Source organism: Populus nigra, chromosome 17 (genome assembly GCF_951802175.1).
Source record: "Populus nigra chromosome 17, ddPopNigr1.1, whole genome shotgun sequence".
In the NCBI taxonomy this organism is placed as follows: domain Eukaryota; kingdom Viridiplantae; phylum Streptophyta; class Magnoliopsida; order Malpighiales; family Salicaceae; genus Populus; species Populus nigra.
Genome location: NC_084868.1, coordinates 885652 through 905647, shown reverse-complemented (window position 1 = coordinate 905647; position 19996 = coordinate 885652). Strand labels below are relative to the sequence as shown.

At 31.5% G+C, this 19996-nt stretch overlaps 2 protein-coding genes across 2 annotated transcripts; both read left to right on the top strand.

Annotated features, from left to right (window-relative positions):
* Nucleotides 1-2915: 2915 nt before the first annotated feature.
* LOC133677447 (WEB family protein At2g38370-like) lies at nt 2916-5918 on the top strand. Its single transcript, XM_062099508.1, has 2 exons — nt 2916-3284; nt 4067-5918. Exons 1-2 carry the CDS (start codon nt 3105-3107, stop codon nt 5702-5704), a joined length of 1818 nt encoding a protein of 605 aa, XP_061955492.1. The 5' UTR covers nt 2916-3104; the 3' UTR covers nt 5705-5918.
* Nucleotides 5919-7622: 1704 nt separating this feature from the next.
* On the top strand, nt 7623-12478 carry LOC133677532 (uncharacterized). The gene is made up of 6 exons (XM_062099611.1): nt 7623-7782; nt 8698-8824; nt 9660-9856; nt 10597-10794; nt 11435-11494; nt 12118-12478. The coding sequence occupies exons 2-6, from the start codon at nt 8704-8706 to the stop codon at nt 12268-12270; spliced, it is 729 nt and encodes a 242-aa protein (XP_061955595.1). The 5' UTR covers nt 7623-7782; nt 8698-8703; the 3' UTR covers nt 12271-12478.
* Nucleotides 12479-19996: the final 7518 nt, after the last annotated feature.

Below are 19996 nucleotides of genomic sequence, written 5' to 3'. Positions count from 1 at the left end.
GAAAAAAAATCGATTAAAATTTTGAAAAAACCGACCGGTTCGATTCGGTTTCGGTTTTATAAGCCCAAAACAAAAAAAACCGAATCGAACCCAAACCGAAAAAACCTGGAAAAACAGAGTCAAACCGGTTTGAACTGTTTTGTCCTAAAAAACCGAACCGAACCGAACCGAAACCGGCCGGTTTGAACCAATTTCAGTTTTTTTAAAAAAAATTTAGTCTGGTTACTTTTTTTTAATAAAAACCAAATCAAACCGAACCGAAAATAATAATCCCTACTTAATACATACAAGTCAATTGAAAAGTGATACACGGATGTGTAATGCCTAAGAACATCCTCTTGAGAGAAAACGATAGCACAATTTATTATAATAAAATTTATAAATCATTAAATTTATCCAAATCGTCAATTTAATAAAATATATTTAGAATACCAATCTTTTCAAGCTCAATTATAATTATGAAATAAATTAATCATAAAAATGACACGGATGATTTTAATAATGTGTAAATTTTTTAGTGATTTAGCTTATGATGAACTAAATTCTTACTAGATTCAAATCTTATTTATTAATTTTCGAAATAGATGAAACATGTGTGTCCAATTGATCTAGTGGTCAAAAATATTAATTTTTGAATCCCGTGTAAAATATAAATATATATATATATATATATTCTAGGCATGATATTCAATCAATAAGATAAATTGGCTCTAGCCCCGGGGGAGCTTAGCTTAGCTTAGTGAAATGAATAACGATGCTAAACTTAAATGTGCTATGGTGGGACGTGCCATTCATTAATTTAAATAATAAGGGAGGTCAAAATTTGAATTCTACCAATACATGGAGAAGAAATTTGTGCAACAACAAACACCTAGAATTAGCCGCAAGGGTTCTTCTTCGATTTAAAAATTCTTTAGTACCATTCTATAGCATTATTCTATATATCGGGTCAAATAAAAAATAATAATTCAAATAACAAAAGATATTCAAGTTTTAAAAAATTATTTGGTATTGTTATTAAATTTAAACTAGTATATTAATCTTGAAATTTTATTTTCTGACTCCTTAAATAGTCTGATTTTAAATTAAATTATATTGAAGTTGCTTTTATATGATTTAATCTATTTATTTAGTCTGAAAATAACTTGGACGACCAGTAAAAACATCTAAAATTAAAATTAAAAAAATTAAAGAAAAAAAATGAAACTTTCTTAATTATTTACATAAACAATGATTTTTTTAGGATAAGAAATATTAGCTAATAATCGTTTAATTATCTTTTGTTGGATTAATAACATAAGAGTAATTAGATAAAAATAATAATATAATGCAAAGTGATTTGTTAGACATTTAAAAAGTTATGTTTCCTTCGTTAATTTTTTAGATTTAAAGCATTAATATCGACACTTAAAAAAGTATTAAGTTATGATTAATATTTAAAACCTTTTAGGAAAAAAAATTAGTCTCGACATCCATAATTTGTTTTTAAAAAATACCCTTTATCGTGATAAATAAAAATATTTTTTAAAACCAAAATTTTAGCAGCTTATTACTTGATGTAGAGCTAAATGAATATAATGCTAATTCATGGGATTTGGTGCTAATTAATCATACCACTTGATTAATTTTATAATCAACGTACACGAGTGTCTCCAGATTCTAAAGCCATTGATTATGATGAGAGTTCAAGTTTCAAAGCCACAGAAATCCGTTGATATTGTAATGGGCCCACTATTTTCAAAATCAAGAACCGCCGCATCATAAAATTAAAACAAAACCAATAGCAGACGAATATCCCTCCCCCCTTTCCCTGCACAACGAGGTAAAATACAGAAAAACCCCTGAGGCCTTTGTATTTCACAACATTTATGAGATGGTACGATCGAAACTTTTGAAAAACATAAAATAATAATATATTTAATAATTTTTTTATTTAAAAAGATTTTGGAAAAACACTTTCAATCACATTATATTTTATAAAAAAACATTTAATTTCTCAACTTTTAATTTATTTAAAGTTCACATATTTTTGAAAATATCAAACAATCCCCATTTGAAAAACATATACAATTTTTTGAATAAGATACTTGCCTTTTAGTTTTTAAATTATAAACACATTTTTATCTATTTTTACTAACTTAAATGAACTTTCATCTTCATATATAATATTAAGTAAATCGAAGACATTTAGATTATTATATTATAAAAAAATATTTCTAACAATTTCTCTTCTTTGTATTCAAGTTTTTTATAATAATATAAAAGATAAATTCATTCACCAATCAGTCTAAATTTTTAAAAATCAAGAAAATTATTTTTAAAGCAACTGTATTTGATGGATTGCTTCAAAAAAACTGTAGGAATTCAAACAAAGAATCAACATAAAAAAATTAAACAGAAGCTTTTAGAACCATGAAATTTTCTAAAAATACAGGAACTCAAAATAAAAAAAACTTAAAATAGAAATTTTCAGGACCATCAAAATGAGCAAGGAAAGCTCGTTTTTAAAGTATTTTTTATTTGAAAATTCATCAAAATAATATTTTTATACATATTTTTTAAAAATTATTTTTGACATTAATATATCAAAATAATAAAATATATAAAAAATTCAAATTTAAAAATTTAAATTATTAAAAAACATGATTTTAACTGTGTTGTTAACTAATCATTAAAACATATTTGATATTAAAATTGAATTTTTTTCATTAAAATTTGATTTTTTTAAATTATTTTAATATATTAATATTAAAAAAATATTTTAAAAAATAAAAAATATTATTTTAATACATCTTAAAAAATACGATCACCTTATAAATAAACATTCTAAAACTGTTACTATTCCCAAGGGCTTTTAAGTAAATTCAACACCAAAGAAACTCTTAAGTAAATTCAACACCAAAGAAACTCTAACGTATACCTTAGCTATCTTTTTAGTTCCTTTCCCTCTCTCTGTCTCTCTCCCTCTCACTCTACTGTCTTAAAACTCTGTACATTTACTGTCCCTTTACAAACACCATCATTTTCTCCTAAGCTTCTGTCTGAATTTCAGAACTGAAAAATAAACAGTGAGCGATTTTTTGTGGGTTTTCGAAATTGAAGTAATGGAGACCGAAATGAGCGAATCGGGTTCGGGCTCGAGAATTCTGGGCCAAGAAAAATGGTCGGGTTCTGGGAGTATGAAGGCGGAGATTGATACATCAGCTCCGTTTGAGTCAGTTAAAGAAGCAGTGAGTCGATTTGGTGGAATCGGGTACTGGAAACCCTCTCAACAAAAACCAGAGGTTCCCTCTCTCTCTCTCTCTCTCTCTCTCTATGAAATTGGGGTTTTGTTTTTCTTGCTAAATTTGTGCGTCATTTCTTTTAAAAGTCTTCTTTTTTGTAACTTTTTTTTAAAGGAAATGTGTGTTTTGGGTGTTAAAAGTTTGAATTTTGATTATTTAGGCATTTATTTGTGTCATAGTTGTTAGGAAATCATGAGGTTATTTGAAAAATGTGGATGACTATGTTGGAGTTGCAAAATTTGTGGGACAAATTTAAATGTTGCTATTATGTTTTGTGTTGTTTAGAAGACTGTGTACTGGCAATTTTAGCTACAAAAAATGATCTGCTGGATTCTGAATTTTCGTCCGAAGGCTGTACATTTTTATATTTTAGTTTTATTAGAGACACTTTGTTGTTACAGTTACCATGAAATCTGCCAGGTCATGGATCAACTCATACTTAAGGGAGGTAGTTAGTAGTTGCGGGTGAGAAAATCTGAGGAGTGTTCATGTTCTGTAGGTTGTTATTGAGAAGTTCAGTAAAGGGGATTAAGTTCAACATTGATGCATGATGGGGGATCTATCAATGGAGAAATACATTCACGCATTTAGATTTTGGATATCTATGATACATTATTCAGCCTGGAACTGCTAGTTGTGTATGCGTGAACTAACACCAAACAAGAGACATTAGGTGTGCTTACTTTGTGTTTGGATGCTCTTTTTTTTTTTTTTTCTGTGGTGCTTGATTTCCTTCTAAGGAGATTCACGCTTCTTGTTTTTTTCCTGTTCAATATTGGCAGGACATGGAAAATATTGACATTGCAAAGGTGGAAGAACAAGCAGTGCTGCTGGAGAAAGACCTGTTTGTGAAAGAAAGGGAAACACTGGATATTTTAAAAGAACTAGAAACTACAAAAGGGATTGTCGAAGAGCTTAAGTTAAAGCTACAGAAACAAGCAGCTGAAGTTAATGCGACCCTGGAGTCAAGTGCAGATACTAGAAACGAGACTTCTAATTTTGATGAAGAAGAGAAGGATAACCTTGAAAATCCCAAGGGGGGAGAGCTTCGGTTAAAGCTACATCAACAAGCAGCTGAAGTTAAGGCGGCCCTGGAGTTAAGTGCAGATGCTAGAAATGAGACTTTTAATTTTGATGAAGAAAAGAAGGATAACCTTGAGGATCCCAATCATCAGAATTTGATGGGAGGTTTGAGCCCATTGCCCTCTTCAGCCCCTGGATTAATTTTATTGGAACTCAAACAGGCCAAGTTGAACCTTTCTAGGACTACTAATGATCTTGCAGACACTCGAACTTCTGTTGAGTTACTTAACAAGAAATTAGAGAAGGAAAGAATTTCACTTGAAAAGACTCGTGAGAGGTTGACCACGAATTCCTCTAAGATATCATCTCTTGAGGAAGAGCTGAACCAAACGAAAGAAAAGCTTCAACGGGCAAAAGATGCTGACATGAATGGTGGTTCTGATAATCCTGTGGATATTTCAAGGGAGCTCCAGCGACTGAGTTCTGAAGCAGAGCAGTTCAAGAAAATGGGCGATGCAGCGAAATCTGAAGTTTTGAGAACATTATCTGAGATTGAACAAACAAAAGGTAGGATACAGACAGCAGAGATCAGGTTGATTGCTGCAAGAAAAATGAAGGAAGCAGCTAGAGCAGTGGAAGCTGTTGCTCTTGCAGAGATCAAGGCTTTGTCAAGCCATGAGAATTCTGCGAAGTCCACACAAAAACCTGAAGGAGTAACTCTTACATTTGAAGAGTACTCGTCTCTAACCTGCAAAGCTAGAGAAGCTGAGGAACTTTCCAAGACTAAGGTAGTAGATGCCATGCTTCAAGTTGATGAAGCAAATGTTTCAAAGATGGAAGTCTTGAAGAAAGTGGAGGAAGCTACAGAAGAAATCAAAACCAGCAAAAAGGCCTTGGAAGAAGCGCTAAACAGAGTTGAAGCTGCAAATAAGGGAAAGCTGGCGGTTGAAGAGGCTCTGCGCAGGTGGAGATCTGAGCATGGGCAGAAAAGGCGTTCCATTCACAACTCTGCTAAGTTTAAAAACCCCCACCCATCTCACCATAGGAGGGACTCTCGCTTGCTTGATGTGAATGGGCTGAACCTAGTAAGCGATGGCTCGACACCTGTTTTGAAGCCAACCCTATCAATAGGGCAAATACTTAGCAGGAAACTACTTCTGCCTGAAGAGTTTGAGACAGGGACAATGGCAGAAAAGGGTACTGTGAAGCGAAAGGTGTCGTTGGGTCAAATGCTTGGTAAACAAAATGTTGATGTACTCCCAAGCTGGAAGGTTGATAAGGAGAACTGTCAGAAGCAGTTTTCTGGAAAGAGGAAGAAGTTTGGATTTGCTCGGTTCTCGCTTCTATTGACAAAGCAGAGTAAGAAAAAGAAGAAGCCAACTCCAAACTTGAGGTGATCCAGTGGTCAGTTTCTTTGGTTTGCATCGGCACTAACTTCTAATTTCTTCGCTCTTATTGCTTTTACTCCCTCTTCCACTCTCCTGTTTCTTAGTGTTCCTGGTGTTCTCATGCAGTTGTTTATGTTAGGTATTTGTCCTTAATATGTTTGCCTGTAAGATGTTATGATATGCATCTTTTCTTTAAAGCAGCCAGCCGGTTGCAATGCTTTAATGTTTCTGCCTGCTATTTGATGTCATCCCCTCAAAATGGCTATGTCTGGTGATCAAAATCCTCTCATATTATCTTCATACTCCCATCTGATATTCTTGATCAAGGAATGCTGTCTGATTTCTGAGCAATGACTTCTCTGTTTCGAGATTAAAATGGAGCACCTAAGGCTAAGAGAGTTTATGCTGGAAAACAAATGGATTGGGACGAAAGGCACGTCATTTTTTAGACCTGCAATCACTATGGAACTACTTACTACACATTGAACAGTTCTCCATCATGTTTAATTAGCAGCAAAGCAAAGCCTAGATGCTGCCAAGACTTTGTCGGTGCAAAAGTAAAACAAATGCACATGAAATTGACCTATAAATCACTAACCATTCCATGTGCTCCAACGTGTCTCTAGGATTTACTATCCGCCATGATTGCCAAAGTTTTTATTGCTGTTATTGATGTTGGTCTTTCAAAAGAATTGAACCCTAGTTTAATGTAGGATGAGGTAAATTGCAGGAGGATTCAACACGTCTTATTGGCATCAGTACGAGGACTTGAATTTTTTGGTTTTTAATGATAAAGAGTATCCTCACAACTATTTTTACATTAAAACTATGTTCTTATAGATCAACTCGTCGTCTTAAATGAACTCTTGAGATTCAGAACCTTACTGACAATTTAATTTTGAAGATTAACATTCAATAACAACCCAGGCTAAGAATTCGCTAAGTCGGTAAACTGTAATTATAAAACTCAACTCGGATAATGTTTCATTTTAAACTAAATTTATTTTTTATTAAAATATTCTTTTTTATTTTTTTTCAAAACTTAAAAAGAATTAGGTTATGCAGTTTAAAAGCTAGCTCGTATTGTGGTTGGTGGAGGTTATGCTTTTTCCCTGCCACAACTCGGTTGGTTAATTTTTAATATGTGTTTTTACAATACATCTTATTATTTAATTTGTTTTTAAATTATTTTAACGTGCTGATATTAAAAATAAATTTTTAAAAATAAAAATATTATTTCAATAAATTTTCAAGCGAAAAACACTTTGAAAAATAATCAGTATCACAATATCAAATAAGATAAAAATTATGTTTTAAATTGTGTTTCTTGTATTTTAAAAAGTAACAAATTGTAGCTATCTCACAACCAGATTTTTAGATTAGATTAAGGAGATGTTTAGTCCCGTGTTTCAACTAGAGTTCTAAAAAATTTTAATTCTTTTTTTCAAATTAACTTTTTTGTGTTTTTTTATACTTTAATGTGCTAATATAAAAATTAAAATTTTAAAAATAAAAAATTATTATTTTAATATATTTTTAAATAAAAATTATTTTAAAAAAATTATTATCGCTATCATGAATACCCTGACCCCAAATCGCTATTATAATCATGCCTTAAACACTAAGTGTGCACACATTGCAAATAAACTAGTATTTATACACAATTATTTCCTTGACAAAGAAATGGATTGAAAATTTATTTATCCCGTTTTGTTTGCTAGTCAAGCTTATCTGAAAAAAAATAAAGAAGTAATAAAAATATCTTCCTCCTCCCTATTAGCACTAGCAATCCATCAGGTTGGAATATTCTTCCACGTTGCTTCCTTGCATCAACTACCCTTCCCAACCATAGACCAAAAGTCAAAACTTCACCATCCACTCACATTTAGCCACGTCATCTTCATTAACATTTAACCCTCCATTCCCATAGCAACACGTTTCCTGGTGAACATTGAATTTAAATAACCGTGCGGGCGGCTTGAGAAACCCAACAACAATTGTCCTCCTCCTCCTCCTCTTTGGCTTACCTGACAGACACTCAAATCAAATCCCAAGAGGAGGAATCAGTTTCCTATCTGCTTATTAAGGTAAATAAACTCTCTCTATTTCTATTATATATCTTGTTTGGTTCCTGGTAGTCCGTATTTCTGTTTCCAAACAATCTTTTTGCGTTTAATTTTCGTCTATTTCTTTAATTTTTATTAGATATTTTTCGATTTCTTTTTCTTCAATTAATATTTATTTATTTATTTGATGAAAAATCGGAATTAATCCATTTTTGACTTAATTGTGCTTATTTTTAGTTTTAATTTTCTTGTTTGAGTTCTGATTATCGGTTATTGTCAGGTTAAAACAAGCCAATTATTATTAAATTTCCAACCTAACCCTAGCTTTGAAGCATCTAATCTACAGTTAATTAGCCAGCAAAAGATGCAAATTAATTAATTGTACTAAAGAAGAAACAGATTTTTAGCTAATTGTTAATCGCATCAGTGTGAGGGGCAAATGACTTTATTGATTAGGGCATTGCTATGTCGTGTTGTTGTTGACTCCGTCAAAGTGTTGTGTTTAGATGTCTGATGGTGACTTTAAATGCTCGAAGTTGTTGCAAAGGAGAATGCTTGGGGTTGTGAGGATTTTCGTTAAGTTAATAGATTATGTGGAGCTGTGTTCATGTAATGCTTGATGTTGGGCTATGATAATAGAGATAGTTATGAGTTTTAATTGGATGGTTGGATTGTGGAAGAAGGAATGTCATTTTCCTGGGGAACTTGTAACCGCAAAAGCAACCGGATATTGTAAGACAGATGTAGTTCGGAATAGTAAATGTATATGGATAGGATGTATTTACTTGCCATGTAAAACTCACTTCTCAGCAATTGTCATGAATCCAGATTTTAAGTACTTATGTTCTTCTGTTTTGTTGTCATCGATTTTGTTTGCATAGTTGTTTGTAAATGGCTGGGAAGAATTTGTTTGGTTTTAACTTGATGTAAGTTCAGGGTATTATGGACTTGAGGATCGGGTTGTTGTTTCTTCTTGCTCTGGGTGCTGCTGGCTCCATTGCGGCTAGACAAATGGCAGCCACTGAGATTTTTAGTACAACCGCAGAAACCTATGAAATATCAGGTTATCTATTAACCCTTTTCGTATACTAATTATCAGTCTCTGCAATTTCAGGCCTATAGAGCCGTTGCAATTGCATGTTTTAAATTTATGCTGGTGCGCGCGGCTTCTTGTATTGCTTGCCCAGGAAAATTGATTAAAGTTATGTTTTGTTTAATCAGATGTTATATTATAGCCCAGTGATATCTGAACTTATTATGTAACAATTTTATTGGTTAAGCCCTTTAGCAGCTTCATGTTAACACTCTGCGGAGCACGCCAATGGAACATATTTAATTTGGTGATGTCCTGTCACCGATCCACTTGCATTTTCGCTGCTTATGTTGTGTTTTTCTTCATCTTTTTTTTTCCTTCTCTTTTTGTCCATGTTTGGGTTAGTGGGGTGGGGTTTAGATTGTATATTGCGAGTTTTAGATTGTATATTGCACTGCCTCAGAAAGACATGATCAATGTTACTGTCTCACTGTCTCCAAAGTGGGGGGAAAACACTTGGGGTGATGGGTGCTGGCAGTAATTATAGCCATTTTTTGGCTGGAGGCTGACAGGTCCCTCGTGAAACATAAGCACAAAATCATCTGTTACTTTATCTAAATGTGATCACTTTTTGGGACCTTATTCTCAATCATATCTAGAAACAAAATTGTCTCATCTTTGAAATCTGATATTTTCCAAAGCATGTCCTTGTATGATCTCTCCCATTTAAACATGCTTCAAATATGTGGCTTCCAATCAGCTGTCCTTTCTGAATGGAAAGGAAATTTGCTTTTTCTAGGATTGTTGATATGAAGTTTAATTCTGAAAAATGTTCGAAATAATGATGCTTTGCTTCTTTGTTCAGTTGAAATAATGGAAAACCAGGAGCAAGAAAAGGAAATTCAAACAATAAACAATGTTACCAGGAAAGATGAGGTGTGCACATTGTGTGAGGAGTTTGCTTCGCAAGCACTTCATTACCTGGCTGAAAACAAAACACAGACTGAAATTCTTGAAAAGCTTCACAGAAGCTGTTCACGGTTGACTACTTTCGAGCAAGAGGTAACCTTTAGTTTTTTGGCTGGTGATTATTGGTTGTTGAATTGGAAGAAAATTTTTTGGCCCTTCACCTCTTTCCAGCATGGCAATATTTTGTTTCTGGTTTGCCATTTGAATAATTCTTGCATGTTGATCTATATTATGCATCTGATAATATATAATTCTGAGCATCCACTATGGTGGGAAGTGGTCGGCAGCGAGTAGCTGCATTCATTAACATCTGTTGCAAAATTTATCAGGGAGACTTTTTGTTTGAAAGCAGGCAGACCTGAGTGGATAGGTTGAGTGCTATTGTTATTTCCATTTGCTATAAATACAAATGAGCATGCTATCTCTGTCCATGGTAGTCGATTACCAATTGTAGTTACATGAAGTGGATTCCTAAAATGGAAAACCTTATCGTCGACATAAGTTCAGAAGGTGTTATTGTACTACTGGATAGTTTGTTTAAATGGTCAACGAACTGCTACAAATGCTAATTGGATAGTTAATGATTGCAGGGAGTGTTTGTGTTATGCAATGTGAATAATTATAGTGTAAATGCATGCACTGCAAATTTCTATTTCTTTTCTTTTTTTTTATGCATGATAGTGTCTAAATTGACCAAACCCACCCAGTATGGTTGATTAGCGGTGGAACTCTGGCCTTGGAGAAGCTTGTAAACATTCTGTGCATCTTAAAATTGTTCAATACTTAATCATGATACTTAACCAATTCTAATGCTTTATGTTTTGTTTACACAGTGCATCACTTTGGTGGACTACTACTCTTCTATTTTCTTCTCATACGCTTCCTCAGTGCAATCTGAAGATTTCTGTCGCAAATTCAATCTCTGTCAAGAAATGAAAATTTTCTCTGCAAAACGCAATGATGATAGCTGTAGCATTTGCCAACGTGCTGTTTCAGAAGTACTAGTCAAGTTGAAAGATCCTGACACACAGGTTTGCATTTGACTGTTGGCTAATCATAAGGAATAATGATTATAAAGGATGTTTTGTCATTACTGCTGCATTATGTGGATGCAGTTATTGATCCATCACCTGTGTTAGATTTGATTTCTGGATCAGTGACCTACCAAAGACCAGAAGGCACCATTCTGGCAATCCATTTGTCTGACCGACTAGCAATAAATAGCTGATTAGTTGTTAAAATCATACCCTATGATACACCTGTCCAGTCCAGAGGAACAATAGAAACTGGAAATGGAACTTTCTTCCTCTTCCTCTTTATATTTTCTGGAAACTGTTTAGTGAGATTGTTAAATTGTCACCTCATTGCAATATAGAGTTGTGATTAATTTATACAATGACAGATCTATATTACGCCAGTCTTAGCCATAGATAGAGCAAATCATCTCTAAATCAATATTTTGAAATTCTCAAGAGTTCTGTGAGGATGGCTGTGATGCCATTAGGCATTATGGACTCAAAGACATCCATATACTGTTGTTGAACAACATAAATTTAAAACTAATTTATCTCTATTGATTTAATATTTATCAGGTGTGATGCATGATGCATGTTTTGCAGCTCTTTACCAGTTAGTCAACCTATTGCTTATTCTTGCTTTTTTTTCTTTCAGCTGGAAATAATTGAGTTGCTTTTGAAGGCATGTAACTCCATGGAGAAATATGCTCATAAGGTGAGAACAATATTGGAATTTTTGTGCTAATTTAGTATTATGGTGCAGGGTACTTTTCAAAAATATTTCTCTCTTGAAAATACATCAAAATAATTTTTTTCTGATTTTTGACAATGGTGTATTAAAATAATAAAAAAAACACTAAAATAAAGCATCAATTTGATGCTTTTTGGAGGAAAATGCACTTTTGAAAAGCATCTAAAAGTGGAAGCTACTGCACTTCCAAGCGGTTTCGTACATTAAAGTATTACACTTCAGTTAAATTATATATTTCAGAAGATCACTCCACCTGCACCACAGTTTAATTAAGCTTTTCTATCTTGTTAATATGACCATTAACAGATGGCCACCTATTTGATTTGTCACCGCTCTTAAGTACTTGATTGTGGCAATCTTGGTTGATTGATCAAATTTCATTCTATACTCATGCTCAATTTTTTGCGTTCTAGAATCACCATATATAAGAAAACAACAGAGTGAACTCTTTTAGGCAAATTAATGATACACTAAATTTAGATTTTAGTGGCAATTTGCCTGGCTGTTAAAATTCTCGGTTAAGTTACATGAAAATTCAACATTCGATTTAATTTATTTCTCTAACATCTTGTTTGAAATATTGGCAGTGCAAAAGGATGGTTTTTGAGTATGGTCCCGTGATCCTTGCCAATGCAGAGCAATTTCTTGAAACAACAGATCTATGCACAGTGTTACATGCCTGCAAAGAGCCTGAAGACAGCATGGAGCAGGCTTCGGCGGTGCTAAAGGCTGATTCATAATCACAGCGCAAAAGATAAACTGGAAACAAAATGCTCATGTTCCAGGTGTGTGTGTATGATTATTATGCTTCTGTTGTAATTATAATGCACTGTAATTTCAATTTATGATTGAAATCATTTCATCCTGTAATATAAAAATCATAGATATGGAAACTCATTTATTTACTCAGCACAACTTCTGGATAATCGAATTGGTTTGGTTTGGGAACTTCGGGCCTTTGCAGTTTTAAAGTTCAGGTTTGCTGATAGACGAAAAAGAAAACCCACACTAGCTTTATCGTTGACATTGTGCTTACTCCATTTAGTAATTTTGTTTTTTTTCCTTGTCTCGTACTCAATTTAGTTTTTGGTACCGCTTCTCCACCTCCGGTTAAATTTGTTGATTCCAATTCTGGAGATTTTCATTCCCCAATCTGGAATAAGAAGTGTAATCATAATTTAACAACCATGGCAGCATGTACAGCAAGGATGGCTTAGGTATTATTTGAGATTATGTTAGTGGTTTTTTTTAAAAATGTTTTTATTTAAAAATATATTAAAATAATATTTTTAATTTATTCTTGACATTACTATATCAGTATAATATATATATATATATATATATATATATATATATATATATATAAAACTAATTTGAAGCATAAAAATAGTAATTTCAAAAGCCTCTTTTGACCGTAAGAATAAACACAAGGATAAGTGTGTTTGGTATTATGATATTTTTTTATGGTTGAAGTTTTAAAAAAATAGGTTTAAGAGAAATGTTTTTAGTTGCTATTCTAAAAGGAAGGTTTAAAAAAAATATAAAAAGTTAAATTTGATACAAGATAAATTTTTGCATATAAAATAAAAAAAGTTTTTATAAATAAAAAAAATATTTTAGTTTTTATAAAATCAAGATTTGAAAGGTTACAGTATAAAAGATGAAGTAATTTCACTAACAGAACAGTTTTTTTTCCATGATCAGACAGAATAGAAATTATCACCGTACTAAACGGTTTCTAATATGGTCATTGATCTTAGGCAAGTGTGCAGCTACATGCAACGGCGTGTCTTTAGTATAGCCTACACCTTCCTGGAATTTTCCAACGAGCGAGAACTACTACCAGCACGTTTAACCTGTGCGGCATGTTTTGCGTTAATAAAGACATGAATTTGGACTAAGGTGGTGGAAAAAATTGACTCGTTCTCCTTGAAGTTTTGTTGCGTCTTTGTGCAAGCTGCTGCTTTTCTCTTGGGCACGTTATGGCCATACGAGAGTTGATCAAATTTCTCTAGCGGAAGCAGTCATTTAGAGTGAAGGGGGTTCGCCATATGCATCCCAAGATGATAATAATAATAATAAAAAATAAAAAAACACATAAAATCCAACCCAATTCACGATTTATTCTCTTGTTGAATTCTGTCATTGCTCAAGCCCATAACGTGCTATAAATGCAAAACTGCCTACGCTGTCAGGCCCGAAAGGTCATTCGGCTAGTGACAAAAAAGTTCACGACTGTTAAGAAGGTCATTATGTAGAATTGTAGATCAACGAATTGACTTATTTCATCATCATCATCACATATCGCTTCACTAAATTACAACGAATTGAAGTTGTGGTCAAGAAATCCCCCCCCCCACCCCCCCTAGAGTTTAAAGTTAAAACTTTGGGATTATCATTTAAATAAACTTATTTATATATATACGTCAACTTAATATGAAGGATGTCTTCTAAGATCATTCCAATTAAAGCTTGATCTTTGATGCATAAGTTAATCTAAAGATATCTTTTACTATTAAATCAAAATGATTTACCTTTATGCTACTTGTGCACAAAACAATCTTAAAAAGTAGCTTTAAAGCAAATTAGTCGTATCCCAAATGAGGCATGGAAGAATTCCTGCAATAATGAAGCAAAAAACAAAGTGTCATTGAACCTAATTTGGTATGGCATATCAATCTGATAACCCATCAACTCAAGATTTAATTAATCAAATAAATTAACTCGTGACTCAGTTAATTTAATCAAAACCCAACATGTATTATTTTGAATTTAACTAGTTCAATCAATCAAAACCACGACGTGGACTTTAGGTTGGATAATGTGCTTACGAGTCAGGTTTTATATCTATACAAGGATGTTTTGAATTCATGATTTATGTCCAAGTTCTTGCTCATTGCGCATATCAGTCATCATGCATGTGATTGATGGATGCACTAATGGCTTGAGCTGGGCTCTCACAGAAAACGCTAACCCAAGTCTTTGCTTTGCACGTTTCGGCCTTGCGAGGAAAGCACCTCAGAGAAGAAGAAGCGTGCGCGTCATCTCGTGGGGCATCGGCTTTCTTGACTCCAAGTCCTTTGTCTTTTGCCGCCATGCGAAAAAAAACCGTCTACTTTTTCTTAATTTAAGGCATTCTTAGGGCATCGTGTTATCAACGGTCTTCGCTCAAAGTACTTTTCAAATGCTATTCACAATATTTAATTTAGGTACAAGTGAGAGCATAAGTTTGCTTCTCAAATAACTTCTTTTTCTTTCTTTTTTTCTTCTCTTTTTTTTCTTTTTGAGAGAGAGTGGAGAAAAAAATTGAAATGAAAAGAGATTTTATTCTTGCACTTACCTCCCATAAAGCCTGCGTGGATGAGAGATTAACGATCCAATTTACCAGTAATTTTTTTATCCTAATAATTAGCCATTAATATATATTCTTTTTTTAAAAAATAAATCCTCTCAAACTATGGATAAGATTTGGTGAAATGGAAATCATTAATCTTAAAATAAAGCTTGGAATAGCCGATATTTTACTTATTTATCTAAATCTATAAAATATATTTTATGAGGGGTGAAGTTTCCTCTAATAAAAATAAATTAATCTTGAAATAAAGCTTTGGATTTCTTCATATACCCACCAAATTGTAGGAAAGAAATACCAATAGGATAATAGTTTCCACAATTATCCTCTCAAACTACGGATAAGAGTGCGACGCGTTATTATTTCACACAGGCTTTATTTCAAAGCTTTGGATTTCTTCATATACCCATCAAAACAACTCTCTCTCTCTCTCTCTCCAAACCCTTTCTTTATTTCCACTCTAATAAAAGTGCGACGCGTAAGAGAATGTTCTGTCCCCACGTTATAAATGCATGATAATGTCTGGTCAAGAAAGCAAGCTTTAAGTAATTAAGCTCCACCCGTCTCGGGTTGGGCTGTAATAAAGTTAATTTTATGTTAGTGGGTATAGTAAATAAACATTAAAATTATTATTTTTAAAGTATTAATTATTATTATATTTATTACATGATTAAAGCAATAATAAAGATTTAAATTTATAAACAACAACTTCTACAAGTTTTTTAATTGTTTTGTTTCTAATAAACAAAATCAGAGAGTTTGTAGATAAAAAAAATATTGTTTTTCTAATTGATTTTTGTCAATATCAAATTAATATTTGAAAGGAAAATAATATTTTTTTCAAATTATTGGTAAAGACACACCTTTTTCATATCAATATGTCTATAAAATTCAAAAAATAACTCTACAAACAAGTTAACTAAATATCTTGGCAGGAGGTGTCATGCATAATTAATTAATTTTAAAAATATAAAATTATTTATTTTACATAAAGCTAAATGCTCAAGTGTCATCGCGCGCGTGTTGGTTTCAAATCTTCTCTCCAACATTCAAATTTATTGAATTGATGTATGTACAACAAAATTGCTCACCTTTTTAACGTGAGATAAAATTCTCGTTATTTATTTATCTAATATACAAATTGTTTTATAATAGTTAAAATCTCATTTATTTTTTTTAAAAAATTCAAAACATTATTGATTTAATTAATACAATTAACTTTTGTTAACTCATCCATCCTATAATTTAAGCATAGAATGAGATTAACTATCCAAGAAAACAAGAAAATAAATTAGATTAGGTTGTGCTAGGTAACATGAGTGGCTCCGTATACAAAAATAAAATAATTGTGCTAATCATATTACTCTCCAAAAACTATTCCAAAAGCTCAACTAGGGAAAGGGACAAACCCTAATTTATAATTAAGTTGATGAACTTCGGCATGGTTTTAGCTACGTAGCCCTTCACTTGTTGGACCGGGTTATAAAATATCCGAGTTTAATAACCTTGCAAGAAAGTGAGAAAATAAATTTGTATTAGGTAGAATGAGTGCTCCATAGAATAATCTAAAACAATTATGTTAATCATAGTACTACACAAAAACTATTCCAAAAGCTCAACTAGGGAAGGAGAGAAACCCTAATTTATAATTAAGTTGATGAACTTTGGCATGATCTTAGCTAGGCAACCCTTCACTTGTTGGGACCTCCATGGATAGATCTTCAGAAATTGTTTTCTCTTCCTATATTCTCAACTATTATTATTATTATTATTATTATTATTGAGCAACAAAATAGAGAATGCCGCGTGACAATGTGTCAACAAGGAACATTATATAATTGCACATCTTAGTTGTCTCCTTGAGCCTAAAATACTTTAAAATGTACAAGAAAACATTATATAATTTGATTTCTCAGCTAAAAGATGCTTTGCCATCAAACACATACTAAAATACCAATTAAGTAGTGTATATATGTTCAATGAATTTAGATATTAAGCATCCACTTCTTCTACTAATATTATCAATTTATTCTAGAATCCAAATGAAAACTTGCGATATTAAAAATCTCTATCTCTCTCTAGCAAAAAAAAAAAAAAAAAAACGAAGTGGATCTCCCACCTTACTTGGACTTTTCTTTTCCTTTGCTTTCCTTTCTCTATTTTGGTGACCATGATGTTTAAATGTTTTATTTTCTTGATTTTTTTTATTTTCTTCTATAAAGTTTTGCGTAAAATATTTTAAAAAAAATTAAAAAGATTTAATCTTTTTATTTACTTTTCATAAAATATTTTTAAAAAAATTAATCAACATAAATATTTTATAATCTGCCTTTATACTTAGTTTATTTATTTGAAGATATTTTCATATTAATTTCTTAAAATATTTGATGGACAATAATCCACTCACAATGTTAACTTCAACTATCTTTACTATTATAGTGGTGGATGCGGAGGCTAGCAGAGGTCTCGATCCCTGTAAGAAAATATTTTTTTAATTTTTTTTTTGTCAATGTTTATAATTTTAGTAGTAAAGTAACTTGAAATTTTAATACTTTTAAAATAATTTTTTTAATTTGGTTTTTTTTAATTTTTTTTCTTGCTCCGCTCCTAACTATTATTATCATCATTATTATTATCATCGTTATTTTTAATGTGAATTAGTCTACAAACACCATAAAAATGTTTGGCATGTTACAAAGATTTTTTAATAGGGCTGATTTTAGAAATCTATTAAAGCATTGAGAGGATGTTCGATTTCATTTAATTCAATTGCAAGAAGAGTTTAATTTATCTACAACATGAATTTGAGAGTGACGGCAGTTTCTCCTTCCATTATAAAAAAATATTTGGCTGCAAAATAAAGTAGTTTCCTTGGCTACTAATTATTAATTAATGACATTTAATATTAGCATCAATCAATAGAAAATAAATGGACAACAACTTTTCCTTCTAACAAAGGGATCGATTAATTAAAGTCCACAATAAATTCTCCTAGGTTAAAAGGGAAATACAAGTAGCAGCAACTTTTCCTTTTTTTTTTTCTGGGATATGTGTGGCAGCCAGGGGTTTTATAAATACTTTAGTTTTAATTATTATTATTATTTTTTGTTTTTTTAAGTTATGACAACTTAGTTTTTTATTCTTAATTTATGCTTTTGAGTTTGATTAATTAGCTAAAATCTAAAGTTTATTTAAACTTAATAGATTAATTATTTTAAGTTATAGCTTAAGGTTTATTTAGACTTAATTGTTAATTAGTTTTCAGTTATGGCTCAAAACTTTTTTGAGTCCGAATTTTCATGTTTATTAGTATAGATTTTGGGTTAGTTTTGTAAGTATGATAATTTAACTCACAAAGATAAATTCATTAAGATTTTTATTTTCAAGAGTATAAACTATTTGTAAGGAGAAAATATTCAGACTTGATTATACTATTATTACCAAATATATTCAGCTTGTCTACGAGAGATTCTCATTTTTTTATTATCTAATGAACTAAATTGATTTATAAAAGATTATTTGGCTCTATAACGTTTTTCTTATACTTCTCGTTTGTAAATTAATATTTATATGGTTAGAGTTTTTATTCTAATAATACAGAAATATATTTTGATTTTTTAGGATTTGTTATCAATAGTGTGTGGATCGTAACAACTATCACCACTACTATTTTATCTTTATGTTATAATCTTTCACCAATCACCATTTTCTATATATTATTATTTATCGAACATTATAAAATATTTTTTTTGACAAGTCGAACTCGTCGGAATATTTTGATGATAACCTTATAACATGAATTTTTATTTTCTCTTTTTATTGAACTTAAAACAATCCTCAGCAACAATAACCTCATACGTTATTAATCTGTAATCTAGTGATGGCGCAATGGTCCCTCCCCAAAAATTCCCCATTTATGAAAAGAAGCAATTATCGAGTTGCCTGGCAAGCCATCATGGAAAATGATGGGGGCACGTGTATGGTCGATGAAAGCAGTTGACGCCTACCACAGATTGACTGTCGTCACGACGCACCTGAGGAAGGTCACACCTGCGTGCATTATTTCTATCTTCAAAACGTGGCACTTTCCAATTGGCTAGAAATGATGACCAGGTAACAAGTAAGAAGCTTCGAGTTGCTCAAAGCAATCAGCAATGCGATGCCAAAATAAGAAACTCATGGCCAAAAATGGCTGACTAATTCTTCTAGCCCCCATAAATAAAATAAAAAAAATTTAGAAAGTGACATTAATAGGGTTTTGCTAACAAATTTCTCATAGGTAAGACCTTCAATTCTAGAATTTCAAAAACCTAGTAAATGATAATGTAAAAAAATATGTAGAGTAAGATATTAGTAAGTGTTAATCTTCTAAGAGCAACTATTAGTTATAATCTTGTCTATAAAATCTAAATCAGTCTGGTAGATCAACTCAAGGTTTAATCTAGTTTAAAATTTTAAAAAAATTAAAGGGGTATTGATCCAAATTAATTTGTGATCTGAACGATTTAGTTTAAACTTAATCAAAACCCAATAAAAAATTTATTAATTTTTTTAAAATAAAATTAAAATAATATTGTTTTGATTTTTTAAAATTAAATTAAACCACTTAACTTATAACTTGAGCTTTGCTAGAAATTGGATTTAATACCTCTATAGTTATAGGTAAGAGTAAAAGCTAAATTTTAATTCTTTAATTGTCTCTTAGAGAACCACACTTACTAACGGTAGAAAGAAGAAAAAAATATTGGGTAGATTAATGCATGTAATTAGATTAAGACAATCTGCTACAGTAAGTCTGCTTTTTATTTTAATATAAATGCAGTGGCAAAATCCATAGTTCTCTTGTGTATCTTCAACACATCAATTAAACTCATGGGTTAAATTGATGGATATATTATACAATATAATAATTATAAAGTAGGATCCAATTAACAAGACATTGAATGTTCAGGGTTGATTTGTTACTGACCATATAGATTGTAACTATCTACTTGATATTTATATTTTTTAATTAAATATATTTTTTATATTATATATGATATTGACTAAATTCAAATGCATGTAAATACATATAAATCTATCTTTAAATAAAATAAAATAATTAAAAAAACATT